The 27,463-nt window shown below is 41.0% G+C and overlaps 2 protein-coding genes across 2 annotated transcripts; both read right to left on the bottom strand.

Annotated features, from left to right (window-relative positions):
- Positions 1–19,091: 19,091 nt before the first annotated feature.
- Positions 19,092–19,706, bottom strand: LOC148030858 (uncharacterized). Its single transcript, XM_087685854.1, has one exon. The coding sequence runs from the start codon at positions 19,704–19,706 to the stop codon at positions 19,092–19,094; it is 615 nt and encodes a 204-aa protein (XP_087541980.1).
- Positions 19,707–25,860: 6,154 nt separating this feature from the next.
- LOC148030857 (uncharacterized) lies at positions 25,861–26,917 on the bottom strand. The gene is given in 2 exon segments (XM_087685853.1): positions 25,861–26,461; positions 26,463–26,917. Coding segments are annotated over 2 exon segments (1,056 nt in total).
- Between the last annotated feature and the right edge of the window lie 546 nt (positions 26,918–27,463).

Genomic DNA, 27,463 nt, shown 5'->3' with positions numbered 1-27,463 from the left:
AAGTCCCTCCTACATCCACTTCCTCCCTCCTTTGTGCCGACAACGGGCTGAAACTACGACTGCAACCACTGCACAACCCACACCTCCCCTCGACACGGCACAGCTCATGACCATGGTGCAGATGCTAGTGAGCAAGGTGGCCGAAATCGTGCCTGAAACTAGATTGAAAAGGCCCACCGCTGCAAATGCAGAGTCACGGCAAGACCCTAAACGACAAAGGCTGAAGGCATCGACCACCACGCCCAATACTCCCATGCCTGCCGACACTGACTATGACGCATATGTGGCCGAGTTACTAACACAACTGGACAAGGCAAAAGAATAGAAGAAGGTGGCCTTGCTGGAACTAGAGAAAGAAAAGGAGATGTCAGCGGCCCTCAAGCTAGAGGTCTCAAGGCAGGAAGCCGACAGACGGAGAGAAATAAAGGCCCTGCAAGACCAACTAGTAGAAAAAACGAAGGAAGCCCAAAACAATGAAAGCTGCCTTAGACAAAGGCTGGAGGACGAGGAGCAGAGCCTGGTGGCGAAACAAAGGAACCTAAAGCTACTGATGCAACAATACAATTATTTACAGCAAAGGGTCGCCCAAGTGGAAATGCTCTACTAGGGGGTTCAGTAAGGTGAAGCCATTGTCCCACAAGAACATGCCACGTAGCCCCAGTCGTGGCAGGAGCTAAAAGAACAGTGCAGGTGAATAAGGGAAATCGAATTCCTGAAGAATGAAGGGCCAGGAGTCTCAGTAGAGCTGAAGCAAAACAGCTACAGGATGAAGTGCAAAGATTGCAAGATGCGCTGGAGACCTCCCAGGAAGACGTAGAAGCCCTCATGGCCATGACCTTCAATCAAAAAAGGCTATTCCTCGCTGAAATCCAAAGCCAAGAGCAGCTAGTGCACGAAAAATTAGAAATCTTAGCCGAGGCGCACCACAGGCTCAGCATTGTCGATCAAGCAAGAGGGATTGCTGAAGAACAACTCGCTCAGAAATTAAGAGAAAGAAACCAGTTATGGTTTTTATCAAATGAGCAGCAACAGGTAGTAACCACCCTGGCGAGCCAGTTGGAGGAACAAAGGAAAAGGATGGAGGAGAGAGCCATGGAGTGGGAAAGGAAAAACTTTGACAGGGTAAGGGACTTAACTAAATGCATGGCGGTGGCAGAATGCAAAAGAATGCTTGCCGAAGCTAGGGTTGAGGCTGCAGAAATAACCACTAAGACCCAGCGGCAGGCCTTCCTCAACACGGTGCTCCACATGATGCAAGCTGTGTTGAGATATCGAGCTCCACTCGTGATACGCCAGGGTGACCGTTGTGTATTTATGTCACCGACTTGTCAGTTGTTGCAGACGCGGTTGGTACACCGCCCATGAATAATAGCTACATGATAGCTATCCTTATCTACTCTAGTTCGTGGCTCAGTTAGTATGCCACCTTAGTTAGTTGAGTTTGGTTTGAGACCCATATATAGGGTTCTTCTATTTCTTTGTATGAGAGTTCTTTTGGCTTACACAACTAAGAAGAGGAAAAACTGTTTTCAGCCTCCACCTCTATGTGTATTCCCCCATTGTGCAAGCAAGAAAGCTACAAGTGAGACTCCTTCCTTCTCTCCCACAATCTTGATATGGTATCAGAGCCTTGTTCGTGGTAAGGAGCTCAAGAAAGCAAGCCAAGCTCGTGGTGTTCTGGTAAGAGGAGCAGTGTTGCTTTCATTTTCTGTTTTGGGAGCAGATCTCTACAGGTAGCACAGCTGGAAAGTGCAGGAGTGCATTGTCTTAGGTTGAGATGCCCTTCCCGGTGAAGCAAGAGGGCAGTATAAGCTGCGGGCAAAGGGCTTTAGCCCTTGGCGACCTTGTTTTTTTTATTTGAGGCCATTTCGGGGCCTGTTTTGGAGGCGGAAGTTTTCTGCACGCACTCAGGAATAGGCCCAGTTTTATGCTGTGCGACCACTGTTCTACATGTCGGTGAAAAGTTACCACAGAAATTGCATCGTATGCTTATGTGCAGAGACATTGGGAGTTACAGAATCATCCTTGGTTCCTGTTTATGCAAAATCGTCACTAGGAAGTGACTGTGTGGTCAAATACCACTTTCGCCAGTTTTGCAGATTAGCCCTTGTGAGGCTGAAGTTGTGTTCTTTGCAGTGACAGAACTTTTTATAGTGTTCTGTAATGGCGTCTGACTCTCTTTCACAGATTGTCATTGAAAAGCTTGACAAGAACAACTTCCAAGCATGGAAGTTTAGAATGGCGAATTTCCTTATGGGAAAAGGATATTGGGAATTTGTTGCATGAAATGAAGAAGAACCAGTTCTTCCTGATGTTCCCAATCAACAGCAAATGTAGGCATTTAAAGCATGGCATGAGAGAGCCAGGAAAGTTATGTACTGGCTGTCTATCAATATTTCAGACTCTATGATTGTGCATATTCAGGATGCAAGTACGCCAAAGGAGGCATGGGATAGTTTGTCAAAAATGTATAGCACAAATACGCAAGCCAGGAAAATGCAGCTCAAGCAAGAGTTGCATAATGTGCAAAGAGAAAATATGAGCATCAATGACTACCACATGAAGGTGAAGAAGATTGCAGATGCACTTGCTTCCATTGGGTCGCCAGTGGAAGATGATGATTTAGTTTCCGTGACCTTGAATGGTCTAGGAAAGGATTATGCACAGTTTCGGACATCCATTTCAGTTCGTGAAAGATTTCGTGATTTTGAGGAGTTGATTGCTCTTCTAATTTCTGAGGAGCAGAGAAATGGTGGTGCATCTTCTTCAGGAGGAACTTCAAAAGAAGCTGTCTTCTACTCAAATGCTGGAAGAGGTAGAGGCAGAGATAGAGGAGGCCGATTTGGAGGCCGTGGTAGAAATCAGAATATGCAGCAAACTCAAGAAAATCAGTCCTATGGAGGAGGACGTGGTAACTCTAGAGGCAGGGGGAGCCAAAGAGGTCGTGGTGGATGGCAAAGAGGCCAAAATGCAAACAGCAATGTTGAATGCTACTACTGTGGTAAAATGGGTCATATGGCTAAAGACTGCTATAAAAAGCAGAATGACATCATGAATGGAAAATTGCAACAAGGGAATTATGCATCTTCTAGTAGACAGGGTGATGACAGAAATGAGCACTTGTTTATGGTGCAGTACATGAACAATTCTGTGACAAGTGCAGAAGAAAGCAACGATATATGGTATGTTGACTCAGGTGCATCAAACCACATGACAGGTCATGCAGAATGGATGGAGGATGCAAGGAAAATGGAAAAACCAGGATTTGTGGAGACTGGTGATGATACTGCATATCCTATTGTGCAGATTGGAAAAATTCCCTTGTCTATGCAGGATGGGAAAAAGAAATACATGTCGGATGTATTTCATGTTCCGAATATCACCAAGAATCTGGTTTCTGTTGGTCAAATGGTTGAGCAGGGCTTGCAGGTCAGATTTAATCCTCATGGATGCTTTGTTGAGGATATGAAAAATAAAGGTCGCTTGATAGCAAAAGGAAAGAAGAAGGGCAGAATGTTTATGTTGGATGCAGACATGTCTGAATTGAGTGCAGCAATGTTTGCACATGGGACAGGTGTAGTTGCAGATATTGATATCTGGCATAAACGCATTGGTCATGTTAATGTACAGCGACTTAAATCAATGCAGGCCCAAAATATTGTTGCAGGATTGCCCAAATTCAAGGTTGTAGAAATGCATAAGGTATGTGAAGCCTGTCAGTTTGGAAAACAGGCAAGGAAACCATTTCTTAGACATGTTCAAGAGAGTGAGAAGCCATTGGAATTAATCCACTCTGATGTGTGGACTACTAAAGCTGCATCTCTTGGAGGCTGTCATTATTTTGTCACTTTTATTGATGACTATAGCAGAAAAGTTTGGGTGTATTTTATGAAAAAGAAAAGTGAAGTTTTTGGGCATTTCAAAACTCTTAAAGCTATGGTTGAAAAAGAAACAGGCCTGCAAATAAAATGCCTAAGGTCAGATGGAGGGGGAGAGTACCTCTCAAATGAGTTTGCAAAGTTCTTGCAGGAGCATGGCATAAAGCAGCAATATTCATGCAGTCATACCCCACAACAAAATGGAATTGCAGAAAAGAAAAACAGGCATATTGGAGAGGTATCTCGTGCCATGCTCAATGAAAAAGACTTGCCAGATTTTTATTGGGCTGAAGCAGCTGCTACAGCAGTCTATATAATGAACAGGACTCCCACTACAACAATACATGGGATGACTCCAGAGGAGAGGTATACTGGTAGGAAACCAGATATTTCTCATTTGAAAATTTTTGGTTGCATTGCCTATGTACATGTGCCAGATGAGCTGAGATCCAAGTTGGATCCAAAAGCTGAGAAGTGCTTCTTTATTGGTTACTCTCTGCAGCAAAAAGGGTATAGATGCTATAACCCTTCTACTCGTAAGTTTATAGTGAGCAGAGATGTTGTTTTTGATGAGATGAGTAGCTGGTATAAACCAGTAAATGTGATTGATGATGTGGATGCACAAAATGGTAATGCTGCACAGAATTCACAGCAGCAGTCACAAAATATTAGTGGACCTGGAGCGTCCTCTAGCAGTGGTTCACATTCTTCGCCATGGACAGGCAGATTGAGATCAGGAGAATCTTCTCAAAGCAATGCAGATAGTGGTATGCAGGTATCACGAAAAGGAAAAGAGAAGGTAGATCAACCCATATTTGATGTGAATGCAGGTCACTCTTATGTGGATGGTGAATCCAGTGGCTCAGAACAGAGCATTGATGATGAGTTGGGTATTCCTTCTATTGTTACACCTGGAGTAAGGAAGACCAGGGATGTTTTGAGAGCACCTGGGAGTGAACCTACTTTGCGCAGGTCTACCAGAGCTAGGTATCCTGTGGATAGGCTAAAATATGATGGATTTACAGCCATTCATTATGCATATATGGTTAAAGTGATACAGGAACCAGAACCCACTTCTTTTGAGGAAGCCATGGGAAAAGAAAAATGGGAGAAAGCCATGGATGAAGAAATGGATGCCTTGGAAGCAAATGCTACATGGGAATTGGTACCTTTGGCTAAAGGTAAAAATGCAATTGGCTGTAAGTGGGTTTATAAGGTGAAGCACAATGCAGATGGTTCTGTGAATAGATACAAGGCAAGATTAGTAGTCAAGGGGTATGCACAAACATATGGCATTGACTATGAAGAAACATTCAGTCCGGTTGCAAGGATGGCAACCGTAAGAGCAGTCATTGCTATGGCTGCATCAAAGGGATGGTCTTTACATCAGATGGATATAAAGAATGCCTTCTTGCATGGTGATTTGCAAGAAGAGGTCTATATGGAGCAGCCACCAGGTTATGTGCATGTTGTTTATCCTGAGTTTGTTTGCAGGTTGAAGAAAGCCTTATATGGCTTGAAGCAAGCACCTAGAGCATGGTTTGACAAGATAGGACAGTATCTTGTCACTATTGGCTTTCAGATTTCCAAGGTAGATTTCTCACTTTATGTGAGAAAAACAGAGAAAGGTATTATGCTACTTGTCATTTATGTTGATGATTTGATTATGACACGTGACAGTGATGAAGATATCCTTCATGTGAAAATGCTATTGAAGCAGAAGTTTGAGATGAAGGATTTGGGAGAGCTGCGTTATTTCTTGGGCATTGAGGTGATCAGATCACCAAGTGGGATACAGCTCTTGCAGAGGCAGTATGGATTGGACATGCTGTCCAAATATGGGATGACAGGCTGTAAGCCTATTTCAGTTCCTTTGGAGCAGAATGTGAAGCTGAGCACAGATACAGGTGAGCTTCTAGAAGACCCTACTATGTACAGACGCATAGTAGGAAGTTTGATTTATATGACTATTACCAGGCCAGATTTGAGCTATGCTGTTGGATTGGTAAGTCAGTTTATGCAGGCTCCAAGGAAACCACATTTGGATGCGGCTAGACGCATACTTAGGTATGTGAAGTCCACATTGCAGTATGGACTATTTTATGAGACTGGGGTTCAGATACAGTTGCATGGATACACTGATGCTGATTGGGCTGGTAGTATTTCTGATAGACGATCTACCAGTGGATATGTGTTCTCTTTTGGGAGTGCTGTAGTCACTTGGAGCAGTAAGAAACAGCCTATAGTTGCCTTGTCCAGCACAGAGGCTGAGTACAGGGGTGCAGCAATGGCTGCATGTGAGGTAGCTTGGTTGCATAAGCTACTTTATGATATGCATCAGTCTACAGATGGGCCAGTTGTCATTTATTGTGACAACATGAGTAGTATACACTTGGCAAATAACCCAGTCTATCATGCTAGAACAAAGCACATTGAGGTGCATTATCACTATGTGCGGGAGAGGGTTTTACTAGGTCTTATTGATCTAGTTTATGTCAGCACAGAGGATCAGGTAGCTGACATATTCACGAAGGCATTGGGCGCAGAGAAGCTGCGCAAGTTCAGAGACCTGCTTGGTATGCAGAATTGGGATTGAGCTCGAGGGGGAGTGTTGAGATATCGAGCTCCACTCGTGATACGCCAGGGTGACCGTTGTGTATTTATGTCACAGACTTGTCAGTTGCAGACGCGGTTGGTACACCGCCCATGAATAATAGCTACATGATAGCTATCCTTATCTACTCTAGTTCGTGGCTCAGTTAGTATGCCACCTTAGTTAGTTGAGTTTGGTTTGAGACCCATATATAGGGTTCTTCTATTTCTTTGTATGAGAGTTCTTTTGGCTTACACAACTAAGAAGAGGAGAAACTGTTTTCAGCCTCCACCTCTGTGTGTATTCCCCCATTGTGCAAGCAAGAAAGCTACAAGTGAGACTCCTTCCTTCTCTCCCACAATCTTGACAAGCTGAGGGCGATGATCCAGTGGAAAAGGTAAAAAGAAAGTTGGAGCTAACCACCCGAGCTCTAAGATACGGTCTTCAAGAGCAGGAGCTTCCAACAAGTACATGAATCACCAAAGAGCAACAATTCTACTACCTACGCTGTACGGGCCTTTCCACTGCTGAGCTCAAGGAGTTAGGTTTTCATGAGCAGGAGCAGCCACCACCACCACCACCAGTCATTCCCCCTGTGATTGAGCGAAATGTCGAAGAGGTTCCGGATTTCAAGCAAGATGATGATGAAGAGCCGCAAAGGATGCCGAGTCCGCCTCAACCCGAGATCCCACAAGAGGAACCTGCAGATGTCGATCTACCCAAACATATAGTTGCAGCAAGGAGAAGGAGACAAGAGTTAGCTGAGGAGGCCCAACGCTGAGCATGCACACTTCCACGAAAACTCCTTGAGGAGCCCATGCCACTGAGGAATGATACACATCCTATAGACTGGCCCCAGAAGTTGGTCATCTGGTGCCAGCGAGAGTTACATAAGAGGCCGTTCGAGCTTTCATTTGCTTTCCCATGCTCTCTGGACCGGGCCCCGCCTCTAGGAGTCATAGCCAAGATTAAAGATCTGGCTAATGAACTTGCAAACAGATGGATGGAAGAAAGAAGCATGATAATGACTAGGTGGAGACAAGAGCCACAAGAGTACTGGGAAGACAAGGTCAATCTGGTTCCCAAATCCGTCCAAGGCTACGAGGCACAGCCGAAATGGCGAAGGAGGATTTGGGACACCAATTTTGATGCCTGGACCGCATTTTGTAGTTCACTCCCTGAAGAGCATAACCATCCCATATACATGCCCTACCCCCGTAGGCATGGAGTAGACTATGATAGGGATTTACATGGGGATTCTGACTTCCCGAAAATATATAATGTAAATGCTAGGAGCCCTGAGGAGTGCTTAGAGTTTAGGGTAGAAGACATACTTCCCTCCATAAATCGTTTTCTTGTAGACTTTTCTTCCTGCCCTGATCTAGCATTTTTGACCACTTGTAATTACCTCCGACTTATCAAATTTCTGCTACTCCAAAAACCTGCAGTAGAGGAAGCCCATCTCCCCCCACTCTTTTTTTATATTAACCTAGGAATAGATAGTAGAGCCATGACTAGGTTGATGATGCACGCTACTCTCCTCCCTGCCTTTTGTCTAGAGCTCTTAGAAAATATGAGTGACACCCGCTTTGCAAGGTGTAATCACCCCTTCTTGTCCACCACTCCTCTAAGAGCTAAAGCCGGTATTAAAGAGTACCTACAAAGTCGCGCGTTCTTATCACAATGCTTGCGACCGCCCCGTGACTAAATCGGTGCCATATACCTTGCCAAATGTACTCTCTCCAAAAAAAAAAAAAAACGAATTTACTACTAAGCAGGTTGACAGGGAGGACACTTCACATGTGCTTGCAGTCTTCCTTCACTATTATTGTGCACCACACTCACTGCATCTAGAGTCCTCTCTAGCCCCTCCCCCACTTCACACTTAGGGCACATCAACGACAGGACTTTCAGACCTGTCACCCTAAGTTTTGCACCGCACCTCCAACGCCGCACGCACTGGGTCCTCAAGTGTGGGACATTACCAAGGGCTTGCCCAAGGTTAGACCCATCTCCCAATTCCACTAGCACGGGCACCATGCACTACACAATGAGACAGACACACCCCCTAGAAAGTGCACAACTTTTCTTGCAGGTTATGTTCTTGTTTCAAGAACTGGCTGCTTGGTTGAAGAAGATCAACTACTACATCCTCCAATGACAAGGAATTTTTCCATGAGTCGGACATGACTCCATTACTGCAACTTCAGGAGCTTCGCTGCGAAGGTTTAAACCCTACCACAAGATTGAGACTTTGACTTGCCCTGCTATGCATCTTTGCCATGGTGGTCTTTGCCATATCTGACATCGCTATGGCCTCTAATAGCAAATGCATAAGAGGTGGGCTTGCATCAATATTCTTCATGTGTGCTTTCTCATCAGTAAGCAAGGCATCCTATACATCCTTGAGGTTAAGCCCATCTTCAAGAGCATCAATACTTATGGTAGTATGGAAGGTATCTTGAGACTCGAGGAAAGTAATAAGCGATAACATGACCTTGATATTTTCCTCCAAGGTAATCCCCTGCAAAGTAAGTTGGTTGGAAACGGAATGAAACTTACTCAAGTGAGAGGACATAGCAGTGCCTTCATACAAAGGTCCATGAGTTTCTTAAGCCAATAAAATTAGAAAGTAGGGATTCACTTATCACACAGAGGCCACATATCTTCTCCCATAGCTCCCAAGCACCACCCTCTATCTCAATGGTGTTAAAAATAAAATGGTTGTGATAAAGACAAGATAATGGTGGATTTGCATAGCTCATCCAGATTGGCCAAAGAGTCTATATCAAACTCCTTGAGCTTTATGCCTTTGCATTTCAAGGGTCGAATTTGCTTCCTGTGAAGCAAAGGCTACCAGATCTAGATCTTCTAATAATTGAAGTTGTTGCCATCTAACTTGTCTATATTGAAAATGACACTATCTCTAGAAGCACATGCCATGATAATTTCAAAGCAAAGAGTGAAAAGGCTATTGTAATAACAATTAAATGTCCCCAAAATTGAATACAAGAGGTAGAGTACAATCCAATGTATAGTTGTCCACAAAATAAGTGTACTAAAGTAGTGGTAACAAGTGTTTGCTCTCATAGAAATTACTCAAAACTAAAATTCATTATAGTTGTCCATAAAACTACAATAAATGAGTGTATAACTTTAGGTAAAAGACCAAAATACAAAGTTCCAACTGCCATGGATATTTGGGTAGTAACCAGGATATACAATGCAAGTAGCAATGCAAGAAAGAGCATAAACCACCAAGGTACCAAGTGCTCTCTAAGACCCAAAGATATTAGATACATGGATGTGATCCCAAGAAAAATAGTAGCAAGTATGTAAGCCAACTATCCATTAGAGATCTTCAAAAGCAATAGAGATCCACCAATCTATAACTAACTCACTACATATGAACAATGAAGCTCAAGTAGATACCTAAGCATGCATCCAAAATTGACAAACCCATCAAATAGGAGGAATTATTGGGTATAAAACTAAAAGATAAATCAGCCCACAATCATCAATGTTTGCAAGGAACCTATATATTGAAACCAACTAAGCATATATACATAGGCAAGAGACTCCCATTGTCTCTAATAAATCAAGTTCTATAATGAAATGCCAAAGTACTCCCATTGGAACAAAATCCACAATAGCAAAGAGCAATGCAAGCTCAAGAAATAAGTGTCATGGCATATGGGAACCCAAGAGATATCAAATGCACATCTGAGAGCATAAGCATAACATATATGACCAAGATGAAAATCTCCAAAGCAAGTAGCCACTACAAAAGGGTAGATATCTAAGCTCAAGATCAAAGCTTAAATCTCAATGAGAGCATATCAAAGCATGCACATCAGTGGGAAGCATCCACATATCCATATAGCATCCTCGAGTAGCATGTAGGCATCAAATACATCCAACAAAAAACAAGCTCTAATCAATCCAATAATCTTTTTTGAGTATCAATACATCATTCAAGCATTACAAACTTATCCCATAAGCATTAGTAGAGCATTAAACAATCAGATACTTACTACCCCAAATAATGAATAGTAGTTTACCTTGAATTGCAGAGCAATGCCTAATCCAAAACTCCTCAAATGATGCTGAAAGAGGAGGAAAATGAAGTTGAAAAGACCCCTAATTGAATGGTAATGATCAACAAGAGTAGCAAGATCGAAATGGTTGAGGTGGAATAGGCAAGGAATATCCCTAAAAATGTGCTAAAATTTACAAGTTGTTTTGTGATGGCTCTCTAGCTATTACTAATTTGGCTAGGAAGGCAGGGAAGTTGATTCTTACCTCAAGTGAATGAAGTCATGGCTACCATGGAAGCTATGAATGAAGCCCTCTTCTCAAGTTTTGAAGTGAATATGAATGAAGCTCCTCAAATGCCCAATTTGATACTAGTTGAAAGGTGGAAGACTAAGTAAGAGCGAGAGCACAAGTGGAAGCAAGCAAGAGCTATGGAGATGAGAGAGAGCAAAATTGTATGTGGGAACTCCAAAAGTCACAATGTGTGACTTGCCTTCCCTTATTTTACTGTCATATAAAGAATAAAAAATAAAGTGACAATGATGGGCGATCTCCACTTGTAGAGTATGTGTGTGGGCATCAACACATAGATAGCCTTTAACTTCCAATAGTAGTGGATGGATTGTTAAGGGTATGGAAGACGTGCAATTCAAGCTTGCAAGACTAGAGGAAAAGGGATGGTCTAGAGGTCCAAGAGCTTCTATTAGAGAAGGCTTTGTATAGCAATGTATTTGGTGCAATAGCACTAAGCATGAATATAGGGATTGGTAGATGTATAAAGATGCATTACACAAGATTTTGATTTTCTTAAAGATGGAAAGATCCACCTGCATAAGACACATCTACCACTCAACCCAAACTTTGGGAAGAGTGGCATGCAGAAGTTAGTTGATGATATGGTTGTAAAGAATGCACATGTTGCAATGGAAGCATCTACCTACAGTTTGCAAATTGAAAAGGATCCTAGTTGTGTATCTATGCTTGGAAAGAAAGCTAAGATTTGGATACATGCTATGCATACAACAAAAAAGGGCAAAGTTCCTAGAGCTAATTGAGATAGGAAAGAGTATTTGAGAAAAGACAACTTGGGATGCTTCAATAGATACCTTTTCTATGTATGCTTATCTTGCTAAGTATTAGAATATAGAAGTTATTGTGGAAGAAAAGAGAATCAAAGATTATGGAAATCTTGGAATATCTAAGACGACTGCTAAAGGTAGTGGTAGATCTAATTTAAATCCACCTCCACCTCCTACTAGCCCTACACCAAAGCATGATATGGAGGATTTTTCAAAAGAGAAAAAGTAAATCATGCAAAGTTGAAGGAAAAATAGCCATGATATAAGCTATAGTCAAATATAGAAGCTGCAGTTGATTTGAAAAATGTCTTAGAAGAGTTTATCTTGAATAATAAAGTGAAATTTACTCTTGGAGAAATTCTCACTATTATCAAGCCATGAAGAATTCATTGAAATTATTAAGCAATAAAGGTAACATAAGCTATGTTCCAAGCTAAAGAAAAGTTTGTGTTGGAGGGTATTCAAGCAATGCTTCATGCTAATGAAAATGCTATAATAATTTTTATGGATACTAAAAATGTCATTGTTGCTTATGGTAGAAAAGTAAGTGTAATGGCTAAAAATGCAGTGGTTTGCAACTATATGCAAAATGTTATATGACAAATACATTACATTGATGAGGCTTCATGAATGATACCTAATAGCCATTACACATGAAATCATTGGACTCATGCAACCACCACTAAAACCATAGTGGAATTGGGGGATCTAGAAATATCTTTCATTGCTCTTATTGACCGTGGCTCAGAAATCAATGTAATGGTGAGTTTATATGAGAATGGTAGATGGCCGATGGATGTACAATTCAATTGGACGATGCAAGCTAGTAACAATGCCCCTAGAGACTTATATGCAACTTGCCCCAATATAAAGATTACCATTAGAGATGTCTAGGATAACTAGCACTTCTTTGTGTAGGATTCCTCTTCCTATCCCATTATTCTCAAGTAGCCATATATCACCAACTATACACATGGAAACAAATGTATTAGATGATGGATCTACCTATTCCAAGATCAGAAGCCATATGTCAAAGGGTCGTCTACTTTTTTTACTATTTGTGTAAACCATGCAAGGAATAGCCATACACATGGTAGAGATTATCATTTATCACTAAATGTAAAAGAACTACACATTCTTGAGAGTTGGGTTTTTGACAAATACTGTTGTAAAGCGGGATGATGGGGATGTGTGATGGAAAAAGCTCTTGCATAGCATGGTAGGTACATATACTTTTTCTATAAGATTTATTAGATTTTCAACTAGAAGTTTTGTATGTTTTCAAAGAGTTAAGACCATGAAAAGGGCTGAAAAAACAATATATTTTCAAAGCAAAAGAAGATATGAAAGAAAATAGATTGTTGGAAGTTGAAGAATGCATATCTAAGATGTATGATGGGTTGTTTTATACGAACACAATGGCTAAACTTTTAGCTATGTTGAAATCTGAGTCAAAAGTTGAAAATAACATTGTATATGCATGTTCTTTGGATTTGTACTAGGGTATAGTGGAATTTGTGAGATAGGAATGTCTATGCTCAGATGACATGTTGGTCCTTACATCGTGAGACATGCATATGATAATGCCACGTATTTACTTTGTGAGTTGGATGGGATTGAGCTAAAATTATGCATAGCTAGAAAAAGGATCAAACTATTCAAGAGAAGGGGATCTGGAACTTATGAAGAGGAAGACTATGACACTGGAGTTATACAAGAAATCGCTATTGAAGAAGAAGAATAGGATAATGATGAAGATGAATAAGATGAAGCATAAGAGATGTGGCACATGCCAGAGGATGTGCAAGTTTAGAGGGAATGGATGTCATGTGATCGTAAAACTAATGAATGAATATAATAGAAAGGTCCAACTATACTAGTGTTTCACCGATATGCATACAAGGCATAATTGGGTGTCTTCATGAGATGTTCAATCACTTTGGCAACATGCCAATGAGTCTTTTGTAGGTGCTCAACATGCTAAGGAAATAAAAGTCTCTTGTAAACTTCAAACTTTAGTCATGTCATGTGAGATGCTTGATGTCTAACCTTAAGCAAAAGAGGGCTACTTTTCTTAAGTGATGTCCATGATTTTTTGTTTGTTGGAGTCATGGAAAAGAGGACTGATTTAGTTTAGATTTTCAGGCTGAATAGGATGCCATCTAGTGGGTAATGTCTTCTAGCTAAGGCGGGGTAGATGGAGAAGAAATGCAATGCTTAAAGAGCAAGCAACATAGCTTGGAAGGGCTCATTTGTTTTGGGCCACTTTATATTTGAGAACATAGATTTCTTCTTGCTAAATACTATTTGAAACATGGTAGCACTACTATTGCTCTTAGTCATGGTCATCATACAGTAATCAAAATAAAGCTTGTACATGTGAGAGAGAGAGAGAGAGAGAGAGAAGGCAAGAGTAGTTATATGACAGGAATGTTCGAAGAATAAATCTTTGAGGTCTTTTAGGCCTAATGTGTGAGAGTTTAATGCTACAATTCATTGTTATAATATGCAAAGGATTGGGGCAGCATTGTTGCTTAGATCTAAGCACTTCTTGTGACCCAAGAAAAGTGGAATAGCGATCTGATTTGATGCTTTTGACGGTCTTTGATGTCATGTTTGTGGAGATTGATGTTTGAAGGCAAAATAAGGATTCTAAAGCATTTCTAGAACAAGGATTTATAGGTCTACATGGGCTTATTATGACATCATCTATTCTTATGTCTAAATAGGCCTAAATTTGATACACAAAGATTATGTATGTTGTCTAATGAATACCATACATGTGTTTATGCATTTGGGTATGTTGAAAGTTATGAACATGATGAAATATGGTCTTTTGAATTGATGTACTTGTAAGATATGACTCATATGTATGTTCTTTGGATGCATCAATAATATATAGATTAGTTTTGAGATAAGCTCTTAAACCTCTATTCCAAATCCTCCATCTCTTCTCTTTCTCTTCATCTTCCAACAATGAAATCTTCTTTCCCTATCTTAAAATCTTCCTACCTGAGTCTCTATGGCTTTTGGCCAAGCATGCAAAATCCTCAGACAACATATGCATATGCATAAGCCTATGTGTGCATGTGGGTATACATATGCATATGCATGTACTATGTTATGCTACATGTACCTATGGGGTATGCGTATGCATATGTATAAGCCTATGCGTGCCTATGGGTATACATATGCATATGCATATACTATGTTATGTTATGTGTACTTATGGGTATGTGTATGCATAATGCATTTATTGTGTTATGTTGTGTATACATATAGGTACACATATACCATAGGCTACACATAAGCCCATACATATACATATGTCTATGTCTATACGTATACCTATGGGTATATGCATACATATGCATAACCCTAGTTGTACCAGTATGTCATGTTATGCCACTAATCCATAGAGTTGATGAAGGGCAAAAGGCTTATTTCTTCCCTTTGGCACCTTCATTGGCATCAACCAACGTAGATGCTTTGACTGCACCAAAAAGGTGTGTTGCATGCAAAGTTTCTTTTTTTGTTGCTAATTCCCCCATCCTAATCATTCTACTATGCAAGCATACTTACATGCTATGTGCTTTGCACCTATTTTTGCTATCAGCTCACATTTTATGTCTCATTACTACATAATGGAGATTCCACTAGTGATACTCGACAAAGTGTGGTTTGAAGAGAGTAGGTAAAGATAATAGTGTTTAATGTGATAGCTATTAATAATAGTTAATATGGTAATTATAAATAATCTGTATGCTATGTTAGTTGATAATTACAAATAAGATATGCTAATGAGCTTAATCTTATAAGTAATATATGCGAATTGTTAAAATAATTACCTTGTTAATAGATAGCATGTGTGCTTGTTAACAATTAGCCATGTTATGTTAGTTAATAATTAGCTCGTTAACAATTAGTGTATATGCTTGTTAATAGTTAGTAGTACTATGCTAGTTAATAGTTGGCTTGCTAAGAGCTAGCACATATCCTTATTAACAATTAGCAACATTACGCCAGCTAATAGCTAGCTTCTTAACAATTAGCATATATGCTTGTTAATTGTTAGCAATATTATGCTACTTAGCAATGTTATGCTAGGTAATAGTCTCCTATATGCTTGTTAACAATTAGCATGTATATACTTGTTAAGAGTTAGCAATGCTATGCTAGTTAATAGTTAGGAGTGTTATGTTTATTGAAAGCTAGCAATGTTTTGCTAGTTGATAGTCTCCTATATGCTAACATATTAATCGTCATCCTTATGCTTGTTAATAATCAGCAAGGTTATGCTAGTTACCAATTTCTTATAGTAATCCATATGCTTGTTAACACTTACTAGTATATTGATAGTCATCCGTATGTTAGCTAACAAGATTTATGTGTATATCATATTTGTCCTTTACTAGTTAACAATCACATGCATGTTGGTTAACAATCATATGCATGCTACTTAATTATTGACTCTATCAAGTTTAAAATCACCTTTATATTAGCATGCTAGTCAATGCACACTTGTATGCTAGCTAATAATCACATTTATACCAACACGCTAGCTAATAGGAACATGTATGCTAGCTAACATGAAATTAAATGCTAGTTAATTGTCATTTATATACCAGCTACCACATGCATTCTAGTCAATGCTAATATGAATGATAATTAGAACCTATATGCTAGCTAGTTAACACATGTATTGTAGTTAGCACTTATCTATATGTTATTAGCTAGTTAGCATTGTACAGTAGTTGATACTAACCTATATGCTAGTTGGTTAACACTTGTAAGTTAGTCAACACTAGCATAAATTGTCATTAAGGATGACATGAAAGATGTCTCAAATAGCACGCAAGGTATCATACCAACATGTAAGCAATGCTAATTATATTGGCAGATAACTTGAAACTAGGAGAATTGAGTGACCTATACTAGAGGTTCATCAATTAGATGGACTGGGTGTTTGAGGAAACTTTCCTTTCGTAATCTTTACCTACATATATCCTTCTTATTAACAAACTCCCAAAATGTGTAAACCACTTCTTTTACTTCTTCAATTATGGTATTGCTCTATTGATGCTTTTAGTATGCTACCAATGAGAATAAACCATTCCTTTCACTTTTAGTGGCTCAAACATGAGAACTTGCTAGTAGAAGGCTTGTTTAAAAACTTGTAGAACCCATTCTACCTTGTGAACAAGCATTGTTTCAATTGAGTTCATGAACATGTCTAGTGCACTTTTCTTTAAGAACAACTCATCATTGTTCATTGGCTATTTCAGAATGGCCAATGTATTGCGCACATTTGCTACTAGTGTTGCTTTGTGCTCCTTTATAAAGAAATGGTATTGTAATCCTAACACTATTGGATATTGTAGAACTTAATCAGATATTTCACACCTTAGCTAACTTCCTATACCCTCAATGTTATTAATGAGGAACTTTACTGTGTCAAACACAATTCATTGTTTTTTTGGATTCATGACACTGTCCATTTCTCTTGGCCTTATATTGCATGATAATGGCATGTGATTCCAATTGTCTCTCCCAAGGGGCATGACTTGGTGGATTTTCTTGTCTCCGAAATCCATTGTTGGTAGGTGATTAAGCAGAAGGGCATGATACCTTGCATCGTCATGTCTTTGGAATCCGCATATAGCAGGTGATTGAGGCCAAAGCATATGATTCATTGGACTTTTTTGTATTTGAAATCCATGGATGATAGGTGATTGAAGCTGAAGAATATGATTAATGAACTATCATGTCTTTGAAATCCTATAATTTACACAATGAATTGGAAACACAAAAAGAATGAGGCATATGTTGTCTTTTTTATAAAACATTGCAATGTCAACATAAAACAATACCTTCTTCTATCATTACTGAAATGCACCTCTATTGTCCACACACACACACACACACACACACGCACGCACGCACGCACGCACGCACGCACGCACGCACGCACACACACACGCACGCACGCACGCACACACGCACGCACGCGCACGCACACACACACACACACACACACACACACACACACACACACACACACACACACACACACACACACACACACACACACACACACACACACACACACACACACACACACACACACACACACACACACACACACAGGACACATGGGCCACATTAGTAACAAATTCTAATTGAAACTATCTTTAAGGAATGACATGTTGGGAAAAACATATTTTCAACATGAACCCTTGGGAAAGAAAGAAAGTGAAAATAATAAATGCTACTTAGTAATGCCCATGTACATGCTAGTTGGTAAATATTAACATGCTTGCAACATTAGCATAATATAAATCAAGAGAATTTGATATTGATATGCAACTAAGATTACCAATAGGCAATAAAACAAGCAAACAAAGCCAACCAAAGTACTTATATTGCACCATAGTAGCCAATCCAAGATTCCAACAATCAATAATAGCTCGATACATCATGACAACAAGCTACACCATATGCATGATACTAGCCAAAGCAAACATAAGCATGCTTAATCCAAGAGCAATGTAAGCTTCCACTATGCATCCAAGTGTGCCTCAATAAGTTAACTTCGTAATATAGGAGGAAGGCTACTTATTGCTTACTTAATCTATAGCCAAGTGCATGTCTAACAATCACGCAATATACATCCCTAACACCAATAATAATGTCCAATACAACGGATATTAAATCCATGTGAATAGTGGTGTAATAGTCTGTTAAGCTGTCAACCAAAAGCACATCAAGCACCATGACAATGCATGTGGTTCAATGCCAAAAACCTCTCAAAATTTACTATTTTCATTGAAATACATTAACCAATTTGCAATGCCCAAGATGGTCTTCAAAAACTTCATATGTTAATTGCACCAAGAAGGTAGGGTGGTTGCTTGCTTCCAAAATAACTTCCACAATTTGTAAAGTGAAGAGAAAACTAGTTGAAGTAGTTCAAGAATATTCACATTGGGGGTTGAGAATGCAAACACTCTAGAGTCAACCAATTGTAAAAAGTAACTAGTTCATTGGTCGAGTAATGTGAATAAAAACTTTAGTAATAAGATTTAAAACCTTAATAAAAGGGATTAATAATAGGATTATGTTCCCAATGAGTGTGTCCTTTGGCTACGAGTGATTGAGTTTGAGGCATAAAGCATGCATGCTTCTCAAATCAAACTCTAAATCTTTATTTTATTCTCTAAGGGTGGGTTCAGATACGGGCGGTGGAAGTTGATGGTTGGGGTATGCATTTCTAGGTGGAAAAGATCCAAAAGTATCCACCGCAGGCCTTAAGTTCACACGACATAGGCAGAAGAGATTTTTTAAAATGTTTCATCGCCCTTGTGTTCACATGACGGTGACAGAAGATTCAAGAAATTTTCACTTGACAGAAGTGTGCAATGTGTGAAGAAATGAAAAGTTAATATCATCTCACATTATAGATTTCAAATTACAAACGTGTTTGAAAAGCAAGATTAATCATGTCATTCATCTAGAAAGAGAGGGTACATCAGCTGCTACCAAAGAACATAATGGAAAATACATTAAGCAACACCATTTTTTTAAGGTGGAAGATGATGATGTTTGGCTTTCCAAAATGTTGTCGTCAAACGCTTGATGCACTTTTTTCCTTGCATATTCTCTATACATTGATCTTGCAATGTTGTTGCGCCGATCAGCCCCAAAGCCAAAGTCATTTGGTATAGCTCCACCACCACCTTCGTCATCTCTTTGTGCTTGCTCCATTGCATCTTCTGCTTGGACAGGATGAATTGCTTGTATCTCAACCATTGAGCTTGTTGCTATCCTTTGATCCTCTTTCATTGAGCTACCAAGTTGTAAGCTTGCCTCAGCCTCACGTACCCACTCCATGTCAAAAGAGTCACCATGGCATATGCAAATATTATGTAACACAAGACAAGCAGCTATGAGCTCTGGCACATGGTGTAGATCCATGTCACATCGCTTCAATAATATGTGAAACCTTTCCTTTAACATACCAAAAGCTCGCTCCACTAGCATTCTAGTGCTAGATTGAATGAAATTCCAATGATACTTCATGTGTGATAAGCCTTGTTTGCATCCTTTGAAGGGCACTAACATGTATGATCGGGCTGGGTGAGGACAATCTCCTACCAAACAATAGTTACCCAACTCACCCCTAGTGCATCTTTGACCTAGCTCACTTCTTGTGAAGTTTAAGGAGTCATGGATTGACCTAGCCCACCCCACATCATAGTTCCATATAGAACAATTTGCTGCAACTGTTAATTACAAGAGAATATAATGGAATCCTTTACGATTAAAGTAATCCTCATGGTTCTCCTTTAGAGCAATGATAGGAATATGTGAGCCATCAATTGCTCCAACGACATAGGGGATGAAAGGTGAGAAGGATCGAAGCTTGCACTCGAGAGCTATGGCGGGAGAGCAAGAGCAAGAAAGAGAGACAAGAAACGGGAACTCCAACAGTCACAATGTGTGATCGGGCCTTCCTTTATTCAAATTGTCACTAAAAGAATAAAGAATAAAGTGACGGTGGCGGGCGCCCGCCACCTGCAGTGTGCAGTGGTGGTGACTGTCAGTATAGTAATACACGGGCGGCTAGGCGGAGGCGCCTTTACCCCCAACAACCTCCCACTTAAAGGCGAATCTGCCCTAGTGAGGAGTGAAAAGAAAAAGAAAAAGATAATACAACATGTACACATGTACAACAAGATGAGGAAAGACGTCATCTCATCCTACGCCCATCAACCTCCTGAGGAAGGCAAAGCGCTATGTAGAGAGGCTTTTCATGAGCAGATCTGTAGGATTCTGGTCAGTCGAGATCTTGACAAGATCAACAAACTTGTCCTCAACGACCCCACGTATGAAGTGATACCTCACCTCAATGTGTTTCGTCTTTGCATGGAAGACCGGATTCTTAGCTAACTAAATAGCACTCATAGAATCCGAATGCAATGTAGGGATAGCATCAATACCAAGGTCAGCAACCAAACAACCCAACCAAATGGCCTCCTTGCAAGCCTCGATGGTTGCAACATACTCGGCCTCTGTAGTAGAAAGAGCCGTGCATTTCTACACCCTAGACATCCAAGAAACAACACCTCCAGCATAGGTGAATACATAGCTAGAAGTGGACTTCCTACTATCTACATGTCCTGCATAATCAGAGTCAGTGTACCCCACAACTCTTGTATCCTAGCTACCATAGCATATGCACATATCTGCAGTGCCCTTCAGGCACCTCATGATACCCTTCACGGCATCCCAATGCTTCTTGCCAGGTGTAGCCATATAGCGTGCCACAACACCAACTGCAAAGGCAATATCTGGAAGAGTGGCTATCATGGCATACATAAGACTACCCACTGTGGATGCATAGGGAATCTTGGCCATCTCGGCCCTCTGCTCATCTGTCTGCGGATAATCAACCTATGATACCTTCACATAAGAAGGCAATGGACAGCCAATAGGCTTTATGTCCTGCATGTGGAAGCGCTCAAGGACTTTATGAATGTACTCCCTCTGTGACAAGTAGAGGAGTCCCTGATGCCTGTCGCGTCTAATGCGCATACCAAGTATGTGAGCAGCTTGTCCTAGATCTTTCATCTCAAAGCTCTTCTTGAGCTGAGTCTTAAGAGCATCTAGCTCATCATGAGCTTTCCCTACAATCAGCATATCGTCCACACAGAGTACCAAAATCAATAAAGAACCATCACAGGCTTTCTTTGTGTAAAGACACGGATCCATAGCACTCTTGACGTAGCCATGTGACTGCATAAATGCATCAAACTTATGATACCACTTCCTAGGTGCTTGCTTCAATCCATAAAGACTTTTCTTCAATTTGCACACTAGGTGCTCCTTGCCAGGTTCTGCAAAGCCATCGAGGGCTGAAATCTATCAAATGGACGTCTGTCTCTAGTAGACCATCTCACGGCAAGCTCTGGTGCCTGCCCAGTTTCCTGTCCAACACCTTGACCATGAGCATCTGTTGCAGTTGTAGGCTGTCCAACTGACTGTGCGGGAGCTCTCGGTTCCTCCTGAAATATGACCTTGTGGATCTCAACAACTCTCTCAGGCTGCCGATGCATCTTGTTTTCATGGAAGACTACATCATGACTGCGGATGACTTTCCGCGCCTGCAGATCCCAAAGACGGTAACCCATCTCGCCTGCATCCCCATAACCAAGGAAAATGCATTTGATACTCTTAGGATCCAACTTACTTCTCTTGTCCCTGGGCACATGGCAAAATGCCTCACATCCAAAGACACGGAGATGCACATAAGAGGGAGGTTTTCTAGTCCATACCTCCTCTGCAACCTGGAAATCCAAACCACTAGAAGGTGATCTGTTTATGACATGCATAGCTGTACTAACTACCTCAGCCCAAAAGCTCTGTGGTAGGACTGCATGGCTAAGCATACTACATACACGCTCCTGGATGGTTCTATTCATCCGCTCAGCCAAACCATTCTGGGGGGGTGTAGGGGGCGGTCAACTAATGCTTAATACCCTACTCATCACATAACTACTCAAAAGCACGTGAGACATACTCACCCCCATTATCTGTTCTTAGGCATTTTAGCCTATACCCAGACTAGTTCTCAACCAATGTAAGCCATCTCTGAAACACAGCCAAGACATCGGATTTCAGCTTAATGGGATAAGCCCAAAATTTCCGTGAAAAATCATCTATGAATGTAATAAAATACTTTGCACCACCCATAAATTGACAAGGCATGGGCCCACAGACATCCGAATGTACCAATGCCAAGGGCTCACTCATGCCTGGCCTACCAGACTTCTTATGCGTAGACCTAGTCTACTTGCCATAAAGACAATGCTCACATGAGTCAAAACATGCATAATCAAAGGGTGGTAAGTACTGCAAACCAGAAAGCATTTTCATTCCCTTCAAAGACATATGGCCCAAACGGGCATGCCAAAGAACATGGGGGATAGAACCCACAGACAAAACATGATCAAGGGAAGAAGCAGATACAATCAATAGATAGAGACTGCTAGCCTTGGCACCTCTCGCAATCACAAGTTTGCCACAAGTGATCTTCCATGCAGAGTCTCCAAAAGATACATGATAACCTACATCATCAAGCTGTCCAGCTGACAGGAGATTGTGTGTCAAAGCAAATACATGGCGTACATCTTGCATAGCAAAACTGCTGCCAGAAGGAAACTGCAGCCTAGCATCACCAATGCCCACAATATCAAGAGAGCTGTCATCACCCAAGCGCACAGAACCCGAAACAGTACAGTATGAATGAAACCACTCTCGGCAAGGTGTCACATGAAAGGACGCACTTGAGTCCAAGAGCCAACACTGTGCATACGTAGAGTGTATCTCTGTCATCTCTGCGAAGCACTAGAAGAAGCTGCAAGGATATAATCATCATCAATATCCTCAGGCTGCATAACATTGATCTCTTTAATTTTAACACTGGACTTTGTAGGCACTATGTTGCGATCAGAAGACTTATCATGTGCTTTGTCTTTCCCCTTATCTTTGCGCCTTTCATTGCGCAATTCATGGCATTGTGTCCTAAAATGGCCCTTTTTCCCACAATGGTGACAAGTAACATCTGTATTCCTGCCACGGGATTTACTACGTGACTTCCCATGAGACTTGGACCGAGATATCTGAGAATCCCATCCACGGCCACTGCCACTGCCATGCTTTCCATATCCATCATTCCTGCCTCTAATTGTCATAGCATGTGACACAGAGAGGCATCCAAATTTTTACGGTTAACCTCTTCCTGCAGAAAAGCACTCTCAGTATCAAATAATTTCAAGGTAGCAGTAGAGGCACATAATGCAGTGCGGAATACATCCCATGACTCATTAAGAGTACCAAGCAATAAAAGAGGAGTGACATCCTCTGCAAAAGTGATGTCCTGCGAAGTCAAGTTCTTGAGTATAGCATGGAACTGGCTCAAGTGAGTAGACATAGTCACATTCTCCTTCATGTGCAGATCCATAAGCTGCTTCAGCCAATACATCTGACTCGCTGGACTTTTCTTGTCATAGAGATTCTTGATTTTATCCCACAACTGCCATGCACTCTGTTCTTCCTCAAATACATTGTAATGAACCTGTTCTGTGAGAGATAATACAATAGTGCACTTGCATAACTCATCAAGCTCAAGCCATTCCTCATCTGGCATAGTTGCAAGCGGATGTCCACTCAACCTCAAAGGTTTGATCTGCGATTTTTGCACCAATACCTGCAAAATCTGGTTCTTCCAATAAGAGTAATTCAACATATAACCTTTGTAAACTGAGCAAATCAGTACTCAATCCAAGCTCAAATCCATAGGCAAACCATAGGCATACATTCCCGTAAGCATAGGCACCAATCGAGCATAATCGGGCATCAAATGCCAAGATCTGTAAGCATAAAATTGAAGTAACAGGTGGCTGCCCTATTTTGGATAGATCTGGGATTGTTCAAAATAGTCAATGACTGAGCTAAATCAGCTCTAAATGCATCTCACATAAGAGGCATAACATCCACAAGTGATCCGATATCAATAAACATCAGTAGAAGCATCACATAAGCCATAGGCATATAAATACATGTTGTCTCAGACCTGAAATCTGTTGCAGAATATTCTATCATCAGAATTTGGCAAATCCAAGATCACCATCGCGTTCGGAGCATGACAAAACCTCAACTTAGACTCTTACCTTGCCTGAATCAGGTTTCGAATGCCCGAGATATGACAAAAAGAGTGATTTTTGGGCCAGATTTTGAAACAAGCGCAAAAAAAATGTGAGCTGGCTGGGGGGGTCTGCTGTCCCACGTGTCAACAATGAGGCCCAAAGGGGGCATAAATGGGGGCCAAAGAAGGCCTACACCAAGCCTCAGCAAGCCTTGATAGGCTGGAAGCAAGATCTAGGTGAAGGAAGCTCCAAGAGATGTGAGCTATGGCTGCCCACAACCTGTGAAAACCCTGTTTACCTAGACCTGTGGACTGAAGTAAAACTCTGAAATAATGAAGCAATACCTCAATGTCAATGCCCTGATGGTGCCTCAATAGGCCGAGAAAAAGCTTGGGAAGCCGGGGAGTGGCGGGAGCTCAAGAGAATGAGCTATGGATGCCGGGAAGGAGACCCAATGCGAGTGGGGAGTCAATGGGAAGCTAAGAATGCCACGAGCCAAGCTCAAGAGTCGAGAAGCCATGCTCTGATACCAGTTGAAAGGTGGGAAGGATCGAAGCTTGCACTAAAGAGTTATGGCGGGAGAGCAAGAGCAAGAAAGAGCGAGACAAGAAATGGGAACTCCAACAGTCATAATGTGTGACTGGGCCTTCCTTTATTTAAATCGTCACTAAAAGAATAAAGAATAAAGTGATGGTGATGGGCGCTTGCCACCTACAGTGTGCAGTGGCGGTGACTGTCAGTGTAGTAATACACGGGCGGCTAGGCGGAGGTGCCTTTACCCCCAACAGGGGATACCTCTCAAGGCCTCAAATTCCATGGCTAACTTCTCAAATTGAGCTGGCCACTTGATATATGCATCCCTTAAGCCCGATTTGAGGATGGTCTTACAAAAGTCTATGACTATGCCACAAGTAGTGCTCTTTACACACCCATGCAAATATGCTAAGACCTCTAATGATGTGCCAGAGGCCAATCTATGAAGAGCAAGACAAACACGTGTACTAATACTTAAAGTGGCTTGCATATTAGTAGTTTTCTTTTCCATCTGTGGAGCAAGCTTACCACACAAGTAATGAAAAGTCTCTTTGTTGATGCAAAGTCATTACTTAAACATACTTGCCGAGTAAGAACCTAGCAAGTAATGCTCAAGAAAATGTTGTGGATGTGCATAAACCCAAGCCTTTCTATGCTCATGGCCCTTCATACGATTAATTGTCTTTGCAACATTTCTTGAATGGCCCATACACTAAATTAGATGCAACCACATTTGTAACGTGGCCTCATCAATGTGCATATGGCTAGGTATAAGAAGTTCTATGATTGCCAAGGAGCACAACCATGCACAAAATAAGGCCATCTTTTTGGAGATTACCATTTTAACCTGCATGCACACATTTATGTTAGTGAGAAGAATTATTCCCTTGTATTAGGTCTTCAATACACACATATATATTAGTGAGATTAAATATTCCCTTATGTTATTTTTTATAGTAGGCATTGATAGCACAAGCTAACTATTGACAAGTTAATACGTTAATAAAGATTCAATCATTAGAAATTATTTTGACTTATTTATTAGCTTGATCAAGAAATCTAGCCATGGTAGATTGGAATTGTGCAAGGATATCTAGGCGCCTATTCTCTATAGCCTCTTGTCGAAGTGAGGTCTCGTTGAGATGATCAAGAAGTGCTCGACCAGATTCGGCCATGTTAGCCAAAGAATCTTCACATTTGGGAGTGGTATGACGAGATGAAGACAAAGATTGTTGAACTTTGCTTTGGTTTGCTTGAGAGTCTCCCTCAATAGTTGCCTCCTCCCCCATAGCACCCACATTATGGTTAGAGGTGGTAGATGCTACATGGGAGACACAATTGACGGATGCCCTATTATGATAGTATCCATCCACCACATCATACCACTTGCAAGTGCGAAGCCTATCATTTCCAAACACTAAATTATGAGCCTTATCAATCCTATATTGACCTAATACTACAGCCCACTTTTTCCGACATGCTTCAGCGTCTTTGTCAAAGTCATGGTAAGTAGAAGACAATTTGTCCACTACTTTGGCCCAAAGGTTCACACCTTGTTTTTGGGGGTTTCCAAATTCCTCATTCATGCTGCCTCGAACATGAATGAGTTGGTCGACCCAAAAATCCTGTCATTGTCATCCTCGTCGATGAGGTCACTACACCTTTCTTCTTTGTGGTACGTTTCTTCTTTGATGAAGCACGTTTTGTTACTTCATTATCGAGCTCTAGGGCCTTCTTCTTTGAAGGTTTAGCACGTGGTTTGGAGGGTTGAGAAGCCATTGGGTTCGGACTAGGATCATTCTCCATGGTTTGTGAAGTATATAAAGATGCTTGAGGAGAAGGGCTCCGTGGTTTGGGAGGTGCTTGAGGAGAAGAGCTTGATGGTTTAGGAGCCAAGTGTGGGGGGAGGGGGGGTGTTCTAAAGAAGAAGGGGGAGGTAGGCGAGGGGGATGTTAACATGGTGGTGAAGCCATTGGGGGGCATGGAGAAAGGAGAGGTTGAGAAGGGATAGTAAGTGGATTGAGAGAACATGGGTTGAGAGATAGTGTTCTCTTCACCATCAACATGGGAATCAAATTGGCATTTGTCCATATTACCTAAACATAAAAGAAAAAAGAGAGTCAATTAACAAAGAGGTAGATAAATATCTACTTATGCGTTTTGATATATGGGCTTGAAAAGTAAAGGTACCTTCATGTCACATGTGCACTTGCACTTGCACCTATGAACATAAGACGATAATTTCAAGAAGGTAAATAAAAAAAATTAAATATGCATTGGAAATTATACACGTATGGTGGCACACTTTACCTTCAAGTGACTAACGCCGAGCTTTGTAAACTCTAAGGGAAACTTCAAGAGAAAGAAGAAGAAATGTGTGACAACAAAGGAAAGGGTTTCCTTTATAGTGCTACAAAGAACGTTAGAGTATTGAAACGTTGAAGCTACTAGTTTGATTTTTTAACATTGGGATCTCTTAAATGTTAAAAATCAAGCCGTTTATGTCAAATCATTATTGTTGATACGCTAGCCCTGTCAGATTCTCAACGTTCGAGCGAGGGGGGGTCGGAAGAGATTGACATGACCTTGGGCGTGATGTGGACACATGATCGCATCTGCATGCCGTGTCATCTGAAC

This window comes from Lygodium microphyllum, chromosome 9 (genome assembly GCF_053477565.2).
Source record: "Lygodium microphyllum isolate KBCC chromosome 9, Lygodium_microphyllum_v1.1.10, whole genome shotgun sequence".
NCBI lineage: Eukaryota > Viridiplantae > Streptophyta > Polypodiopsida > Schizaeales > Lygodiaceae > Lygodium > Lygodium microphyllum.
This window is presented reverse-complemented; position numbering and strand designations above follow the sequence as displayed.

Excerpts from the sequence above, each read along its gene's own strand:
- LOC148030858 (XM_087685854.1), bottom strand. The coding sequence starts at position 19,706 with ATGTTAGTGCCCTTCAAAGGATGCAAACAAGGCTTATCACACATGAAG.